The following is a 17,467-nucleotide window of genomic DNA, read 5'->3' as shown; positions in this document are numbered from 1 at the left end:
TTGTTAAAAATGAAAAGTTGGCCTTCAAAACTTGTTTCATATGTTTAAAACGCTTTCCTTAGAAAAAAAATATATTTTTTGTTGTAAATGTTTTAAATGGTGAACCTACAAGACGCCGTTTAAAACGAAGTTTTGCTAACTATGATCTTGGCCAATTTAGGTTTGGAGTTGAGTTTCGGAATCTTGCCCTGTGCATTGGTAAGGGCTACATGATCACCCATGGGTTTTTAACAATTCTGACATATTATTATATACTTCTTGGAGCTGTTTGGTATGTGATATCCTGCATTTGGTGTGAATAAGTAAAAGTAGAACAAAATTATCTGAAATCTCAGCTGTGAACTGCGATTTCATTATCCATGACTTCAAAAGATGATGAACCCCCTAAAGGTCTCCAAAGCACGATGTTAGGTTCATAGTATCCCTCTTGTTCTAAGGAAATCCAAACGAAGAAGTTACGGCCCACCATTTCCATGCCTTGACTCTCCTCGAGGAGGTTTAGCGATCACGAATCGTGCTGGCCTTGTTAAGGGCAAACCGGAGTTCATCGTACGATATGTAAGGGTGAGAACCCATTCTAAGGTCATGGAACGACTTTTCTGGGGTTCAGGACTTTGCAAAAGACCTTTAGGGCACCATATGTACGCCAGATCAAGACCGTCCATCTATTAGGGCACCATGATATGACCCACATGGTCTTATCCATCTGCAAGATAAGAAACTACAAAAAAAATCAACGGTTTAGATTATCTTGGTGCATCATGGGAGTCCTCGAGGTGTTAAAAGGGTATCCACGTTGGCGTTTTCGTCTCGAAGATCTGCCAGCATCCACGTGTAAGAATTTCATTGATTCTAACCTTTCTTCACAAAGAAGGAGTCAAACCAAATAGACAAGTCCAACAGGCTCCACGTTGCTTCCCGCGTGGAAAAACAACTGTCTATTTAAAATCTTACATTCTAAATTTCCTAGGAGAAAGAACAGGAAGGAGGCGGAATTTCAATTCCAATAATGACAATATTGTCCTCCGCCCGCGAAAAAAAATCCCGACGGCAATGGCGAACCCCTCTCCTTCCCCAGAAGCATGAGGATTCCGGCGAGGGCGGGTTCTCCGGCGCCGTCTTTAATCTCTCAACGACGGTGGTGGGGGCCGGAATTATGGCCCTCCCGGCGACTCTCAAGGTGTTGGGCTTGGTACCTGGCCTTTTGATGATTATTTTGGCCGGATTCTTGACGGAATACTCTATCGATATGCTTCTCCGATTCGGACGGGAGTCGTCCGGAAAGGGCTCGTCGTCATATTCCGGCGTGATGGGCGATGTGTTCGGCTGCGCCGGGCGAGCGCTCTTGCAGGGCTGTGTCGTTATCAACAATCTCGGGATCCTCGTCGTCTACATGATCATCATTGGTAAGGAGCAGGGGGTTGTGTTCTAAACAAATTCCATAGTGTCTTTTTTATTCTCTTTCTACATCATGGATAGGCCATAACCACACAATTGCGGGCCCACCCATCCCAAGGTGGGCCCGCAATTTGGATTTGCTCGACCTTTATATTACTGATTTTTGCTATAATTTCTGATCCTTTTTATTTAATTTCGTGCTGAACTAGTTGGTTTTTCTTGTGCCATTTTGGTCGATCCTTGTTTTATCTATCATGCGTACTGTGGGGCCTAGCGCCATAGGCCAAAGTAATGGGTCCCACATGGGCCCTACTCCTTTCACCAATAAGATCATGTGGGGTACACCTTGGGACCCCTTTCCGAGTTTCCATCCTCACCCTTTTAGGGGCCATTTGGATACACGGATTTTATAATGTTCTGGCAACGTTTCTAAGATTTTAAGTAAGAAATCCATGTTTTAGAAATCTCTCCTGCAACGTGAAATTTCTGAAACCTGGAAACATGAGACGATCACAACTCTCTTTCTTCTCTTGTTTCCCAACTACAATTTTGAAGAAATCCAGGATTCTAAAATCCGCATATCCAAACGGCTAATTTATTTTTTAAATTAATTTTCAGGGGACGTACTTTCCGGGACTACTTCAGGTGGGACCCACCACACCGGTGTGGTAGAAGGATGGTCTGGTCAACAATGGTGGACTACACGTTCTTTCCTTCTCCTTCTCACCACTCTTCTTGTTTTCGCTCCTTTGATATCTTTCAAACGCGTAGGTGAGTCATTTCTCTAATTATAAAGGGTATTCTAGTCATTACGACGAAGGATAGTTTGGGAATTATGAAACTCATACGGACATTGTTTTTTGTGTATGATAGATTCTCTGAAATACACGTCGGCATTATCGGTGGCCTTGGCTGTGGTATTTGTGTTGATCACAGCCGTTGTTTCTGTCATGAAATTAATCAACGGTAGTATTATGATGCCACGGTTGCTGCCTGAGATCGTTGATCAGGCCTCTTTTTGGAAGCTTTTCTCAACCGTGCCGATTCTGGTCACAGCCTATATCTGCCATTACAGTAGTAAGTTGTGTTATTTTTCTTTCTTTGATTTTGGTAATTTTTCTAACGGCTAGGATAGAATGGAAGAAAATGATCAACGTAGAGGAACCCAACTAGCACTAGGATTAGAGCTGGGTAGATTCCTTTTACCTTCTTCTTGAATTTTTCCTAAAGGATTTATTTAGCCGATCCGAACTAGTTTGGGATAAAGGCTTTGTTGAGTTGAGTAGGATCGTCCAATCGTAAGACTTTTTGATAGTTAGGATAAGGGGCGGAGCCAGGAATTTACAGTTGGGGGGGGGCCGGATTAATTTACACTTGTCTTCATTGGTAATTTGGGGGCCATGGCCACTAAACTAGCTTGGCATGCATGCATAGCCATGCACCATGTAAAAGAATTTAGCAAGTCATGGGGGGGCCATGGCCCCCCTCAAGCTCTATGTGCCTCCGCCCCTGGTTAGGATGAGGCCCATCTCTGGTCATTCTTCTAATTACTAGAAGTTCCATTTCTTTCCACGTAAAATGGGCATAAAACAAATTTTACTCCCATTCCCATTGTACGTAGAAAGAAACTGAGCCTAGCTAATGTAAAAAAAATATAAGGAATACTAAATTGGAAGCAGCCCTTGTAAGAAACAAGCTACTAGGTCTTCCTCATTAGGCATTCTCACCGAAGAGCATTTTTTATTCATTTAACTTTATATTTTGGGAAATGATTTCAGCACTCCATTGTTTTGATAAACATGCGCTCCACTTGTTTGTCGTGTAGTATTTAAAGGTCTTCAAGAGCCTTTTGAAAACCGTAATATTCCTCTGACAGCCTTTTAAATACTACTCGATAAAAATTAGAGCGCCTTTTATCAAAACATTGGAGTGTAGAAACCATTCACCTATATTTTTCCATATATTATATTTGAAGAATGCTAAACTGATGGGCTCCCTTGCAAAATGTCATTCACCAAAGTGCATTTATTATTCGTTTAATTTATATTTTCCGTGCCATATAATAAACATAATGCATTTTGGTGAGATGGTCAAATAAGGGATCCCTAGTAGTTGGTTTTTGTAAGGGCATCCCTTTTTTTTTATGGGTAAGCTGGGGTCAGGCAGACCCCTACCAGATTGTAAGGGCATCCTCAATATAATATACCGACAGTTTAAGACGAAGGAGTAGTAGACTAAATGGTGCCTTTGCACAAACTAGTCACAAGGGCGCCCCTAGTGGTCTATCTCAAGAAAGTGCATTTATAAGGGTACCTAGAAATATGGAAATGGCATTAACAATTATAAAATTAAAGTACCAATAAATGCAATATATTGAGATGGACCAATATAGGCACCTTTCCGTCTATCATAAAAGCTCCTTTTACTCTTCCTAGTTAGTTATGACCGCGTCAACCGAATACTCAGACTGCTTCATGCTAAGTTGACTAGGATTTTCTTTGGACGCCTTTTGACCCACATTCGTATTTTGAAATTCTGGTCTATCCTTTCTCATTTAACATTCTTCAAATATAACATACAGAGTTCTGTTTGACTACTAGTAAATATATGCCGTAAAATCTATCTTTCTTGTAGTGCATTAATAAAATCAGAAAAATCACCATAGAGAATAGTTACCAAGCATCCCCTTTTCTTCTTCTTCTTATTACCTTGTTGTTATAATCTGCAGTACATCCAATAGAGAGCGAGCTCAAGGACCCAACCCAGATGAAGGCGATCGTCAGGACCTCCCTCGCATTGTGCTCATCTGTCTATGTCACGACGAGCTTCTTCGGCTTCCTCCTCTTTGGGGAGAAGACACTAGATGATATTCTTGCGAACTTTGACACTGATCTTGGAATTCCATATAGTTCCCTCATCAACGATGTTGTTAGGGTCAGCTATGCCCTCCATCTCATGCTCGTCTTCCCCATTGTCTTCTACTCTCTCCGTCTCAACCTTGATGGCCTCCTCTTTCCTTATGCGGTCCCCATTACTGTTGACACTCCGAGGTTCTTCGTCGTCACCGTCGGTCTCATGGGTCTCGCCTTTCTCGGAGCCAATTTCGTTCCGAGCATTTGGGACGCCTTCCAAATCACCGGCGCTACTGCTACCGTTTCCATCGGATTCATCTTCCCAGCAGCCATTGCACTAAGGTGATTATTCTGAAGCAAAGAGACTTACTACTAATCTTGAATTCCATAGAATTGGCCCTAATGAATGTTTATATAGACCACTCAAAGATAGAAAGAGATTAATATAATCATGGAAAACGATAAAGATAGAAATCCTGGCTACCAAGGCCCTGTTCTTTTAAGATTATGACAACTAATTGTGAGCACCAAAACAAATTTAAACATAATTTTGAGTCCAATAATAGGTTTGACACTCACAACCATTTGTAATAATCTTAAACGAGCAGGGCTTAATTAACTGTAGCTTAGTTGCCCAATCTATCCTAACTATCTAATCTATGACACACCCAATCCAACAGTCAGATCTAAATTGATCCAACATATTTTAAAGCCCTGTTCATTTAAGATTATGACAACCGATTTTCAGCTCCAAGCCTTCAAACCAATTATTGGACTCAAAATTACATTTAAATTTGAGTCCAACAATCGGTCTGGCCCTAACTCCGCCTGTGTTTTTCACATCCTGTCCCAAGCTAGGATAAAGGAGGAGGGTTGGCGTCAGGTTGGAAACTGGCTTTAAAACTTTGCCACTTCTCTATGAAATGAATCCTATAGAAAATACCAACCCCAACGAGTTTGGGAGAAAGGCTTAGTTGAGTTGAGTAATCGGTTTGGCCCTCACAACCGGTCGTGATAATCTTAAACAAACAGGGCCTAACAATGACGATTAACTCTTCTTAATGTTTAAGTAATCTTTTGACCACCAACATTGTTACTATCTCTAATGCTGGAGGACTGTCCCTTGACCCCACAATGTTATGTTTTTGATATTGATTTGCAGGGATTCTCATGGAATTGCAACAAAAAAGGATAGGGTTTTGTCATGGCTCATGATCATTCTTGCCATTTCTTCGAGTACTGTCGCCATTTCAAGCGACATTTATACGATGTTTAACGAAGGCAAAGTCGAGAGAAGAAGCTAGCTAAGGGTGAGTGCGGTTATTTGTTTGTCACCAACGGCTACAGATTGTAGGAACAAGGGGAAGAGATATTGAAGATTTCTTTTTCTTTTTGTTATAACTTGTAAATTTCAGAAAATTATTTTGTTTTGGATTTTGAGAATTAATTTTGTGCCCCAAACTGATTGACTCAAATATAAGATCCTGTTTGTTTCAAATTTTGAGTCCAAAATTGATTATTGGTCTCAAAATTATGTTTAACAGTTTTGGCGTCAATCAATTCTCAAAATAAAGAAAGAACAGGGTCCATATGTAAATTTAAGTCTAATAATCAGTTTTGGGTTCAAATGCAAAACGGAGTATTAGTAAAATTTTGTCGAATTCCCTAAACACAATAGTTTAGTACTACTTAGTAGACTACTCTTTAGATAGATAATTGATACAGTAATGCCTAGAGCATTCAACTCCAAGGAATTCTTGCTAGTACAAATTAAATGTACTATTCCCACTATTCATTCCTTAGCTCTGTTTGGTTGCTTGTTTTGGGATCTCCCAGAGATCTCCCCAAAGCATGTTTGGTTGTCATTAACACCTTGGTTTTTATCCTAGGTGGCGCTTACGTGGCGGAGAGGTTCCCCCCCCCCCCAATCTTCTCCCCTTTTTTCACAAAAATGGAAAAATTTGTTAGGGTAATTAGGAGAAATTCTTGTCTTAATCTTTTTCTCTCTTTCTCTCTCTTACTTTTCTCTCTCTTCCACCTATATTTTGATAATGACACCCTACATCTTCAGCTAATTTCCTCACGCAACCAAACACTACTCGCAAATCTCCCTCTTAATATTCTCCCCATCTTCCATTCTTGTCTAATTCTCTGACCTAATTTTTCTCCTATTCTCCCAGCCATCTACAAGCAACCAAACAGATCAAATTCCCAGTAGCATTCAACTCTCTTTACTCTCGATATGTTCTCATCTTATTAAAACTTAGCAACTTCATTCTTGTCTTAAAGAGAGTATGTTTGAGAGAGAGAGAGATTGTTTTGGGGGGATTGTAGGAGTTTCAAATGTATGAGATCTCCCCAAAGAATGTTTGGTTGTCATTTACACCTTTGACCACTAGACAACTTCTAGACATCATTATTGGTTTTTATCCTAAGTGGCGCCTACGTGGCGGAGAGGCCCCCGCCCCCAAATCTTCTACCCTTTTTTCACCAAAATGGAAAAAATTGTTGGGGGAATTAGGAGAAATTCTTGTCTTGTTCTTTTTCTCTCTTCCACCTATATTTTGATAATGACACCCTACATCTTCAGCTAATTTCCTCGCGCAACCAAATACTACTCGCAAATCTCCCTCCTAATATTCTCCCCATCTTCCATTCTTGTCTAATTCTCTGACTTAATTTTTCTCCTATTCTCCCAGCCATCTACAAGCAACCAAACAGAGCAAATTCCCAGTAGCATTCAACTCTCTTTACTCTTGATATTTTCTCATCTTATTAAAACTTAGCAACTTCATTCTTGTCTTAAAGAGAGTATATTTGAGAGAGAGAGAGAGACGATTTTGTGTTTTTTTTCTTCATAAAATGAGTATATGACCCACATCATTTTTATTAGAAACAGTAAAGAACGGTTCAGATCAATAAAGTATGAACCCACATCATATTTCTATTCTCCTTTAAACAGGATGATAAAAATTTTAAGTTGAAAAAATTCTACTAATATTCCTTTGCGACCTGGGAAGAATCAGAAAACCACCTCTTGGAGCTGGACACTGATTCCAGTTTCCCATCTAATTCCACCCCGGTGTCAACTCTGTCCATTCAATTCCTTTCTTTCATGAGCCGAATGCCGGAATTGGTTTGAATTAGAATCAGATAGCCATTCCAATGCGTGATTCCAGCAATCGGGCTGAAAAGAGAAAACATATTATGGAATTTCTTTTCAAAGAAAATAATATTCCAGTGGCCTAGTAGGTTTGCAATTTTATTTAAAAAATAGGGAAAATTTTCAATTTCTAATATTTAATGAGCACACATTGGACGGTAATATTCAATTATAGGAGTGATTTTGCCTGCATGGCCTATCAATTGTAAGACCTAGCAGATAAATGGTTATTTAATGAGTAATTCATTGTTAATCTTGCATCGCCCCCTTTACATTTCCAAATAACCATCTTCTTCACAACATTCTAAGCAATGAAGACAATAGAGGTCTAGAAATGTATTGGGTTTTGGATGAAAACATCGTTGATAGTCAGCCATACAATCCATTATGATTTTTTCACACCCCCTTGATTTTTTGAGTTTTTATATGGTGTAAGCTTGCGCAGTTCATTATTTTTCAAAAAGTACCATACCACCAAAACCATAGGATGATCCAAACCACCTACCTGAAGGGCCACAATGTAAATAGGTTGTGACCCAAAAATCATTTCCATATAGGATGATCCTAGCATCCCGATCGATAGAGGAACTGCATGTTATGGAAACCTCTATAGATCAAAAGGCTAGGATCATACTTTGGAAATGATTTTTGTGTCACAACCTATTTACATTATGGCCCATTAAATGGAAAGTTTGGATCATCATATGGTGTGAGCTGTAGGATCATCCTATGGAAATGATTTTTTTTGGGCACAACCTATTTACATTGTGACCCATCAAATGGACGGCTAGGATCATCCTATGGTGTGGGCCGTAAAGTATTTTTTGAGAAATACTAAATTATGCAAGGGTGGGTTTACTAATCCAACACACAGACACATGAAAGCACACTTATGAACTACTCTCTGATCCAACACATAGACACAGGGAAGAAGGGGAGACTCCTTCTATTTCAGCCCTTCAATCAATTCTAAAATGATTTCGGTTGATTTTAGTAAACAGGTTTTTCATAAAGTCGATTGGTAAAGATGCCTTTTAGAAATAGAAGAAAACAGTACCTTGTAATGCGGACTGCAGTGAGAGAGACAACACTTGATGTTAGGAGGGAAAAACTTGACTTTCCTAATTTATAAGAAAAATTTGGGCAAACTCCTGGTAATCTCAAACACAAATTCGATCTAAACCGTTGTTCATCATAAGACTTAGAGAAAGAAAGGGTTAGGTTTTGAATGCCTTGAGTTCTTGATTTTTTTTTTGTGTTGTGAGCAAAAATAGGGGAGTGATATCTTTCTAAAATTTAGTTTCCTACTCCTTCAAGGAGTCCCACCAAAAGAAGAATCCTTGTACCTGTTTGCAACCACAAACTAGTTGAGTTTAATTTATTTCTAATATTTTGCACTATGTATCTTGATTCTCTTGAAACCAATCAAATAATTCTTCCACTTGTCAAAACAGTCAAAAAGAGAGAGTGGCCATATCTATCTTTTTTTTTTTTTTTTTGATCGGTAATTTGGGGTTAGGCAGACCCCCACCAGATATATTAAAGAAACAAAAGGATTACATACGAAAATAAATAGCTCCAGAGGAGTCTTCTAATACAATAGAGAGCAGTTCCTGAGGAAGGTCGATAGCATTTATAGGGTGGCCTTTGAGAGGGCAAGTAGTCTTTGAGAGATAATCTGCAGCCTTATTCTCTTCTCTCCAGATGTGAGAAATGGTCCAGGACCTGAAGCTGGTTAGCAAAAGCTCAATTTTTTCCAGGGTTATGATTTTCCTCCATGGGCATGTGATTTCCTTCTGCAGAACTTTGACAGCTACAAGGGAATCAGATTCTATCCATAGGAGATTACAGCGATTCGGATCAACAAGTTGGAGGCCCCTGAAAATTGCTTCTATTTCTAGTTCAGAGATGGAGGACGAGCAGAGACTTGCTGCTGGATAATCAATAGAGTAGAGGCTCACATGGTTACCATTACTGTTGCGAAGAAGCCCTCCAGCCATATCTATCTTTACCTGTGAGTTGGGGTGCCTTAAGTGGGCCCACATTTATGATAAATACTCCTTAATCACGGTTTCTCTATAGAATAGATCAAATTGATTGTATAAGGCCATAAGGGATATAGATTTGGTAGTTAGATAAGATTAGGAAACTTAGATTCTCCATATCTTATTAGATAGATCAGATTTTGACCATTAATTGTAAAGGAATCTTGACCTTTGATTGTTTGGGTGGTAGATTAGGTAGCACAACCCAGCCCTGTCACCATCCTCACCATCTCCCTATTCTGTTTAGACCTTCACTTTCCCACCATTTGACCTCTCTCTCTCTCTCTCTCTCTCTCTCCACACACAAAACAGGAACAGTTGGTGGGCCCAACAGAAACTGTTGGTGGAATCGTGGGCCCATCTTTGAACAACGTAGGCCCCGCCCATACCACACCATAGATAATCCAAACCGTCCATTTGATGGGCCATAAACGTAAATAGATTGCGTCCCAAAATATCATTTCCATAGGCTGATCCTAGCCCTCCGATCTAAATAGAAACTACATCTTATGCAACCTCTATAGATTGTAAGGTTGTGATCATCCTATGGAAATGATTTTTGGGGCACAACCTATTTACATTGTGGCCCATCAAATGAATGGTTTGGATCATTCTATGGAGTTGGTTGTAATGTAACAGTAAGGCCCGTCCACCAACGTAGGACGATCCAAGACGTCCATGGTTTGGGTAATCCTATGGAGTTGGTCGTACAGTAACATCAAGGCCCAATCGTAGGCCCCACCAATATTTTTTCAAATTGAAGCGTACTGTCCACAACATAGGATGATCCAAGCCGTCCATGGTTTGGATCATCCTATGGTGTGGTTCGTAGAGTAACATTAAGGCCCAATTTAGGCCCCACACATATTTTTGAAAATGAAGTGTACCGTCAAGACCATAGGATGATCCGAGCCGTCCATTTGATGGGCCATAACGTAAATGGGTTGTGCCCCCAAAAGGGTTGGCCCATCAAATGTATGGTTTGGATGATCCTGTGGTCGTACAGTAACATTAAGGCCCGTCCACAAGATAGGATGATCCAAGCGGTCCATGGTTTGGATAATCCCATGGAGTTGGTCGTACACTAACATTAAGGCCCAATCGTAGACCCCACAGATATTTTTCAAATTGAAGCGTACCGTCCACAACATAGGATGATCCAAGCCGTCCATGGTTTGGATCATCCTATGGTGTGGTTTATACCAATTTAGGCCCCACCCATATTTTTGAAAATGAAGTATACCGTCCAGACCATAGGATGATCCGAGCCGTCCATTTGATGGGCCACAATGTAAATAGGTTGTGCCCCAAAAATCATTTCCGTAGGATGATCACAACTCTACAATCTACAGAGGTTGCATAAGATGTAGTTTCTATTTAGATCGGAGGGCTAGGATCAGCCTATGGAAATAATATTTTGGGATGCAACCTATTTACGTTTATGGCCCGTCAAATGGATGGTTTGGATTATCCTATGGTGTGGTATGGTTGGGGCCTACGTTGTTCAAAGATGGGCCCACCATTCCACCAACGGTTTCTGTTGGGCCCACCAACTGTTCGTGTTGTGTGTGTGGAGAGAGAGAGAGAGAGAGAGAGAGAGAGAGAGAGAGCAGCCGTGGCGTGGGGGGGAGAGAATTTTCTTCTTTGGCAGTTCTTTCCATCAATCCATCTGTTTGATCGGATAATATTATCCCCATCTCTGTATCATGCTCATCTAGGGTTCCTTCAAGAAAGGCTAAACCATTGATCCTACAAGATGGGATGAAGTCAAATAGATCAACGGTCCCAATCACACATAAGTGCCTTGTTGTGGGACCCAAAAATTGATTTTTAACACTATGAATGCGGTGAAAAAGAAATATAACGGCTACGGTTTAACATGAGAAAATTAAAAAAGCTAAAAGAAAAGGGCGATGGGGTTTTCACCATTGATCCTACAAGATGGGATGAAGTCAAATAGATCAACGGTCCCGATCACACATAAGTGCCTTGTTGTGGGACCCAAAAATTGATTTTTAACACTATGAATGCGGTGAAAAAGAAATATAACGGCTACGGTTTAACATGAGAAAATTGAAAAAGCTAAAAGAAAAGGGCGATGGGTTTTTCACCATTGATCCTACAAGATGGGATGAAGTCAAATAGATCAACGGTCCCGATCACACATAAGTGCCTTGTTGTGGGACCCAAAAATTGATTTTTAACACTATGAATGCGGTGAAAAAGAAATATAACGGCTACGGTTTAACGTGAGAAAATTAGAAAAGCTAAAAGAAAAGGGCCTGGGGTTTTCGCCCCCACTGTAGGATAATGCGCCCCCATTTCAACGTGATTTGACGTCAAAAAGCGTGAAGTCTGCCCACAATTCACGTTCAGAGTGGGGTGCATTATCCTACAGTGGGGGCGAAAACATAATCTCTCAAAATGAAACGTTTTTAGACCGTTCTTTTTTCTTTCCTAGTTTAAACCTTTGTCCGAAGAGCCGCTCCAACGGCTACTTCCGTTCAAATCCCAATATAAAAAACCCTTTCCCCCCCCTCTCTCTTCCAAACGACTCTGCAAGAACCCAGATAAAGAAGGACAGAAAAATCCATCAATCCTCAAATCTAGGGTTTTGAAACCCTAGATCTAAACCCATACTAACCGTTTTCTCTCTCTGAATACTGTGTGTCAAGATCGAGAAATGGAGGATTTTGCCATGGATTTGAAGCAGGAATCTCAGACTTACGACGAGGATGAATTCTACGAGAAGATCGAAGCCCCCAAGTTTGTTGATTTAACCGTCGCAGATCGATTTCGACCTGATGATAGCTCCTGGTTCTGCTTGCGCGTCGGTAGGTTTTGCTCATACCGTCTTATGCTCTTCTTTTCTGCAGCTCTCTGATCTGATATTCACACCCTCTTCTTCCCCTTTATAGATCCCATGCTATGGTTTTTTTTTTGGTAGTTTCAATTGATCGAATACTAGGTTTTCAGTTTTTGTGCTATTGGGTTGTCTTATCTTGAATTGAGTTTTAGAGATTCTGGAATTTTTTTCGTGACTCAACATAGGGTTTTGTTTGTTCAAGGGTATTGCTCTTTCTGTGATCTCATCGTCCTCCCTCTTTTTTTGAATTCATATTGATTGCCCATTGGGTGCTTTTAAATGCATCATTTTTTTCCTTGTAGATCTAGATTATGAGTTTGTTAGATCAACATTTTAGCGATTTTCAGGCCTGGTTTAATCTTTTCAGCATTCTTCTAATTTTTGGGAAATTTTTTTATCTTAAATTTAGCTGAGTGAACATGTTTACTGTCTGTTGTTTGGATTCTTTTGGAATTTTTCCCGACCCTCTTTGATTCTGCAATGTTTGAATCTAAAATTTGTGGAAAAGGACACGACTGTCGCGTGTCAACACAGACACAGAGTATCGGACAGGACAAACCCCAAACTTCTAGAAATGGGGACACGGCCATACACAGATACATATAAAATTACGGATTATATCATAATTTGCAAAAATATAAATATGGTATTCATTTAATAAAATAATTAATATTACGATTAATCAACTATAATATAAAATAAATGTTCGATAATCAAATAACAACGCATTCGTCAATTTAATCTGGTTCTTTTCAGCCTCCAATATGCAATGAGAAATGGAAACCAATAGGATAAATGAATATAATATTGGAATAAGAGTTTTTTTAGGGTGTGTGTTAGGTTTAGGGGAGAGGGTATAACAACAAATATTAGTTAAAGAAGAGCTAAAAGAAGAGTTTATAGTAAAAGAAGAGATAATAATAAAAGAGTTAAACACAATATTTTGTAATAAAGCAGAATGTCACACTTAACACAATGCAAAAACATGTCAACATGTCGGCATTAAAGTTTATGTCTACCAATACATTTAAACGTGTCGAAAGGAGTGTCGGCACGTGTGGTGTTCAGCACGTGTGGACACATGTATCAACAATAAATTCAAAGTGTCGGCTAAATCATAGGTTTGAATATTTTTATTTGAATTTTAGGTTTTCATCTCTCTCACTGTTTAGGTTTTAGTAATGTTGGGGTGATAGGGTCCATTTCAATTGAATCTGGTTCGGTAGAAGTTTTTGTTGATTTCTGAATGTAAAATTTATGGATTTATTTTATGGGGTGGATTGTGTTGCAGGATGTGACCAAAAGCATGATGAAGAAGATATGGATCCTGATACTCTATACAAAAAATTTGTACTTCGGGTTTGTTATCAATCGGTTTCTGTGGTTCTTGAATTTGATGAAATTGTTGTTCATTTAAAGTAAGACATGATGAGTCTAAACTCTTATATCATGTAGGTCATGGCAGCGAGGAGCCCCAATGTTAGGCTTCGAAAAACATTAAGTAGACAAGCTTCGAGGTATGTTAAAGCAACCCATGAAGAACGGATTAGTATTATTTCTTTACTTTTCCTAAAACAATTGAATGACAGAAGATAGTTACTTCCAGTGCAACTGTAAAATGCCCGCTTTCCGCACCTTCAAAATCATCCAAGGATAAGATACAAAGATTGAATTTGATCACGTCGATTTCTCAAAAGGTTGGTGATGCCAAAGTGAGAGTCCCCCATTTTTCAAAGTTTAGGTCGACACCAAATAATGGAAAGGCAAAACAACCTTCTGCTGCTGTGAAAGCATTGACAACACCCAAGCACAAAATGGCTCGTCCAAATCCAGAACCCTTTCGAAGTGTTCGGAGTTCGAAAGTAACTGTTACGATGCCAAAGAACAGAACAGTTGCGAAGGCCCTGGTTTTTCATTCTCCAAAGAAAATTGAGAAGGCAAATTCATTGAAATGCAATAACCCTGAGCCGGTGATATGTAGAGAAATGAAGAAGGTTCAGAAGATACGCAGCCAAAAAAAGTGTGTGTCAGGGCACTCTGTACCCACTCCAAATAATGCAAAATCACGTTTACATGCTCGCAAACTAAATAGTAACCAAGCAGAGTTATCATCTGTTCCTCGAGATGGTATGAGCCAAAAACCTTCTTCTACAAATTGTGAAAAGATCAGTTATGGAAATTTAGAAAAGTATGATAGCTCTGCACCAAAAGAAGAAGCTGACAATGATGCTAGCGATATGGATATTGATGGAAAATCAAGGAATGGTTCTCTGGAAGCATCCTCACCATCAGCTGGTTCTAGGACTAATGAAGGAAATGAACTTGAAGAGAATCATAGAGATGCAACAGAGGATGAATCTCTCCCATCTTCAGTGGAATCCCTCAATAGAGAGAATTCTCTATCAAATTCTGAGCTGAATGATTTAGAAGATAAATATCACACAATTGAAAGTAAGATCGAGGAGAATGCTGATAAAGGAAATGGTACAGTAAATACTTCTGTTGGAGTCACTAGTAATACTACTACAGAAGAAGAATCAGACCCGTCTTCAGAGGAATCCACAATTAAAGAGAACTCTCTTCCAAATTCTGAGAAAGATCTAAAAGGAAAAGATCCCACATTGCAAACATTGAATGGGGTGGCATATGAGATGGAAACGATGGAGAGTGCTGATAAAGAAAACATTTCAGCTTCCGATAACAATAGGTATCAGCCCCTAACTAACTTGAGTTTAATTTTCATGCAGTACATATTCCTCTTTTTTCTATAGATTTTCATTTTGGTGATTGTACTCACTCGTATCTAATATTACAAATTGATACCAGAGACATGAACCTAAATCCCCACCATTCTACAAAAGAAACCCCCCAGCACGGCGGTGGTGATACCCGACGGAAGGTACTTTGCTCTAATTTCTTTATTTTATTAGCTCCAAGTTTCTTAGCGATGCTTAATGGTGTGGTGTTATACCATGGATTGTGATTCGCCTAGTTTGTCTGAATAAGGTGCAGGTTATTACTATGTTGGGTAAGAATATTCAAGAATGCCCTGCTGCTGCTACCGCAGGTTCTCGAGGAGGAAAATACAAGAAGGCAAAACCAACGAACCCTAAGCCTTTCAGACTAAGAACAGATGTAAGTAGAAGCCTTTTTCAATAATAAAGATCAAATTTTGAGGTAGTATTCCTTTCAGGACGGTATATGATAACATTGGTTGCATCAGGAAAGAGGAATTCTCAGGGAAGCAAACCTGGAGAGAAGGATGCAACTCCTTAATCCTTTCAAAGAAATCACACCAACTTCCAGGTTTCCAAATGAAATCATACATAAAAGGCACATAAATGAGAAACAAGTGAGTGTATATCTTTTGAAACTGGTTTCCTTTTCATGAATGCAAAAAAATTGTAAGTCTACTAACTGTTGGGAATTATTTGGGTTTCTTGTCTATTTCAAAATACAGCAAAATGGCAAGGCTCATGGACAATATGGACAAGATAGCAATGCACATGGGGGAAGCCAAATTGAATTACAGAAAACAGTACAGAAAGCTCAGTTAGTGAGTGTTAAAAATCTTCCTATCACTTGCACGTGCATGCATTCTTTTAAGATTTTTTTCCTATCAACTTTGCTGAAATTCAAGATAAACTTGCAGCAACGAAGACCCATATACCGTAAATTGACAAAGTGTTCACAGCCCAAAATGGTCATGACAACATCTGAAAGAGAGAAGGTAGGACAGTTTACACTCCTTAATTTACTATGGTAATTATTAAAACAGATGTGAAAATATTTATATTGACATTGTTGGGAGCCTTGTGACTTATGTAGTTGGAAGGCAAGGAGAAAGTAAATCAAAAGATGCGGAACAATACTGCTTTGAAGTCACCTTCATTGGGGGATGTCAGGTCTCAAAGGTTCGCTCTCTGCAAGGTGGCAGGCTCACCATCGCAGCTTGGCGTAATAAAAGAAACCTCATCCGCTTCAAGACCCAAAGAAGCACCCTGGGAAGCCATGAGAACTCCTTCACACGGAAAAAGGCTTGCAATGGCCATGAGAACTCCTGAAAGACAAAAGGTAGGGCAGTTTACAGTCCTCAATAAATTTACATCGGTAATTGTTAAAATTGAAAACCTCCATGGTTATCTTGACATTGTTGTGTGAGGCTTGTGAATTATGCAGTTGGAAGGCAAGGAGAAAGCAACACAAAAGATGCGGAACAATACTGCTTTGAAGTCACAGTCATCTTCATTGGGGTATGTTAGGTCTCAAAGGTTCGCTCTCTGCAAGGAGACAGACTCAGCATCTCAGCTTAGCTTAATAAAGGAGCACTCGTCTAATTCAAGGCCCAAAGAAACACACTGTGAAGCCCAAGCTGTAAACAGCACCACTGGTGCACCTAGGTCTTCTTCACGTGGAAAAAGGCCTGCAACCGTTCCAAAGGAGCCCAACTTTCACAGGATCAATGTACCAAACGACTGTACAAAGAAATTGGTGAATGTGTCTTAATTTTATTTAATTCTAACTATTTGTGGAGGGCCTTCATATGCAACTGTTTTACTGGATTCCCTTGGCTTGTAAATTTGTGCGGGTTTTCTTCCTAAGAAGTGGATAGGATGGCTTTGAATATTGAGGAGATTTTAGCATCGCCTTGGTCGAGTGTTTTCCTGGAAGGCGCTATATTAGTAGAATTCAATTCATTTTTTTCATGCAGTAGTTGGGGGTTTTGTTTGTTACAAACTGTAATAGCCAGTGCAGGATTCTGCACTCATTTTAGTCCTTAAAGATTCTTTGCATCGCCTTGGTCGAGTGTTTTCCTGGAAGGCGCTATATTAGTAGAATTCAATTCATTTTTTTCATGCAGTAGTTGGGGGTTTTGTTTGTTACAAACTGTAATAGCCAGTGCAGGATTCTGCACTCATTTTAGTCCTTAAAGATTCTTTGCATCTTTCTAGTTTTGTTTTCCTGAGAAGTGAGAATTCATAAAGATTTTTTTTAAAGTGGCTTTTATTCCATAACAAACAGAATACAGAGGGACAAGATGTCCCCAATATATTTCTTAGACCGAGGGAACGGTCAGCAGAAACAGCCCAAAAAGAATTCATAAAGATATCATGTAGAAGTTGGGAGTTTTGTTTGTTACAAA

General features: G+C 39.5%; 3 protein-coding genes across 4 annotated transcripts; 2 read left to right on the top strand and 1 right to left on the bottom strand.

Annotated features, from left to right (window-relative positions):
• Nucleotides 1-923: 923 nt before the first annotated feature.
• Nucleotides 924-5,847, top strand: LOC143875764 (amino acid transporter AVT6A-like). Its single transcript, XM_077377368.1, has 5 exons — nt 924-1,406; nt 2,017-2,169; nt 2,272-2,475; nt 4,127-4,592; nt 5,413-5,847. The coding sequence occupies exons 1-5, from the start codon at nt 1,010-1,012 to the stop codon at nt 5,552-5,554; spliced, it is 1,362 nt and encodes a 453-aa protein (XP_077233483.1). The 5' UTR covers nt 924-1,009; the 3' UTR covers nt 5,555-5,847.
• A 3,122-nt stretch (nt 5,848-8,969) lies between these two features.
• Nucleotides 8,970-9,413, bottom strand: LOC143875956 (uncharacterized). Its single transcript, XM_077377536.1, has one exon. It carries the CDS (start codon nt 9,411-9,413, stop codon nt 8,970-8,972), a length of 444 nt encoding a protein of 147 aa, XP_077233651.1.
• A 2,601-nt stretch (nt 9,414-12,014) lies between these two features.
• Nucleotides 12,015-17,113, top strand: LOC143875763 (uncharacterized). 2 transcript variants are annotated; one of them, XM_077377366.1, is made up of 11 exons: nt 12,015-12,292; nt 13,616-13,683; nt 13,780-13,841; nt 13,931-15,031; nt 15,151-15,223; nt 15,337-15,459; nt 15,548-15,676; nt 15,785-15,880; nt 15,977-16,054; nt 16,153-16,398; nt 16,504-17,113. In XM_077377366.1, exons 1-11 carry the CDS (start codon nt 12,142-12,144, stop codon nt 16,828-16,830), a joined length of 2,454 nt encoding a protein of 817 aa, XP_077233481.1. In that variant the 5' UTR covers nt 12,015-12,141; the 3' UTR covers nt 16,831-17,113. The 2 variants fall into 2 exon arrangements, with proteins under 2 accessions (XP_077233481.1, XP_077233480.1); XM_077377365.1 differs by having other exon boundaries at nt 15,331-15,459.
• The last annotated feature ends 354 nt before the right edge of the window (nt 17,114-17,467 follow it).

This window comes from Tasmannia lanceolata, unplaced genomic scaffold (genome assembly GCF_043159265.1).
Source record: "Tasmannia lanceolata isolate RefF3 unplaced genomic scaffold, GAP_Taslan_0.1 ptg000004l, whole genome shotgun sequence".
NCBI classification, from domain to species: Eukaryota; Viridiplantae; Streptophyta; class Magnoliopsida; order Canellales; family Winteraceae; genus Tasmannia; species Tasmannia lanceolata.
Note: the sequence above shows the minus strand (reverse complement) of the source record. Positions and strands in the feature narration are given on the sequence as shown.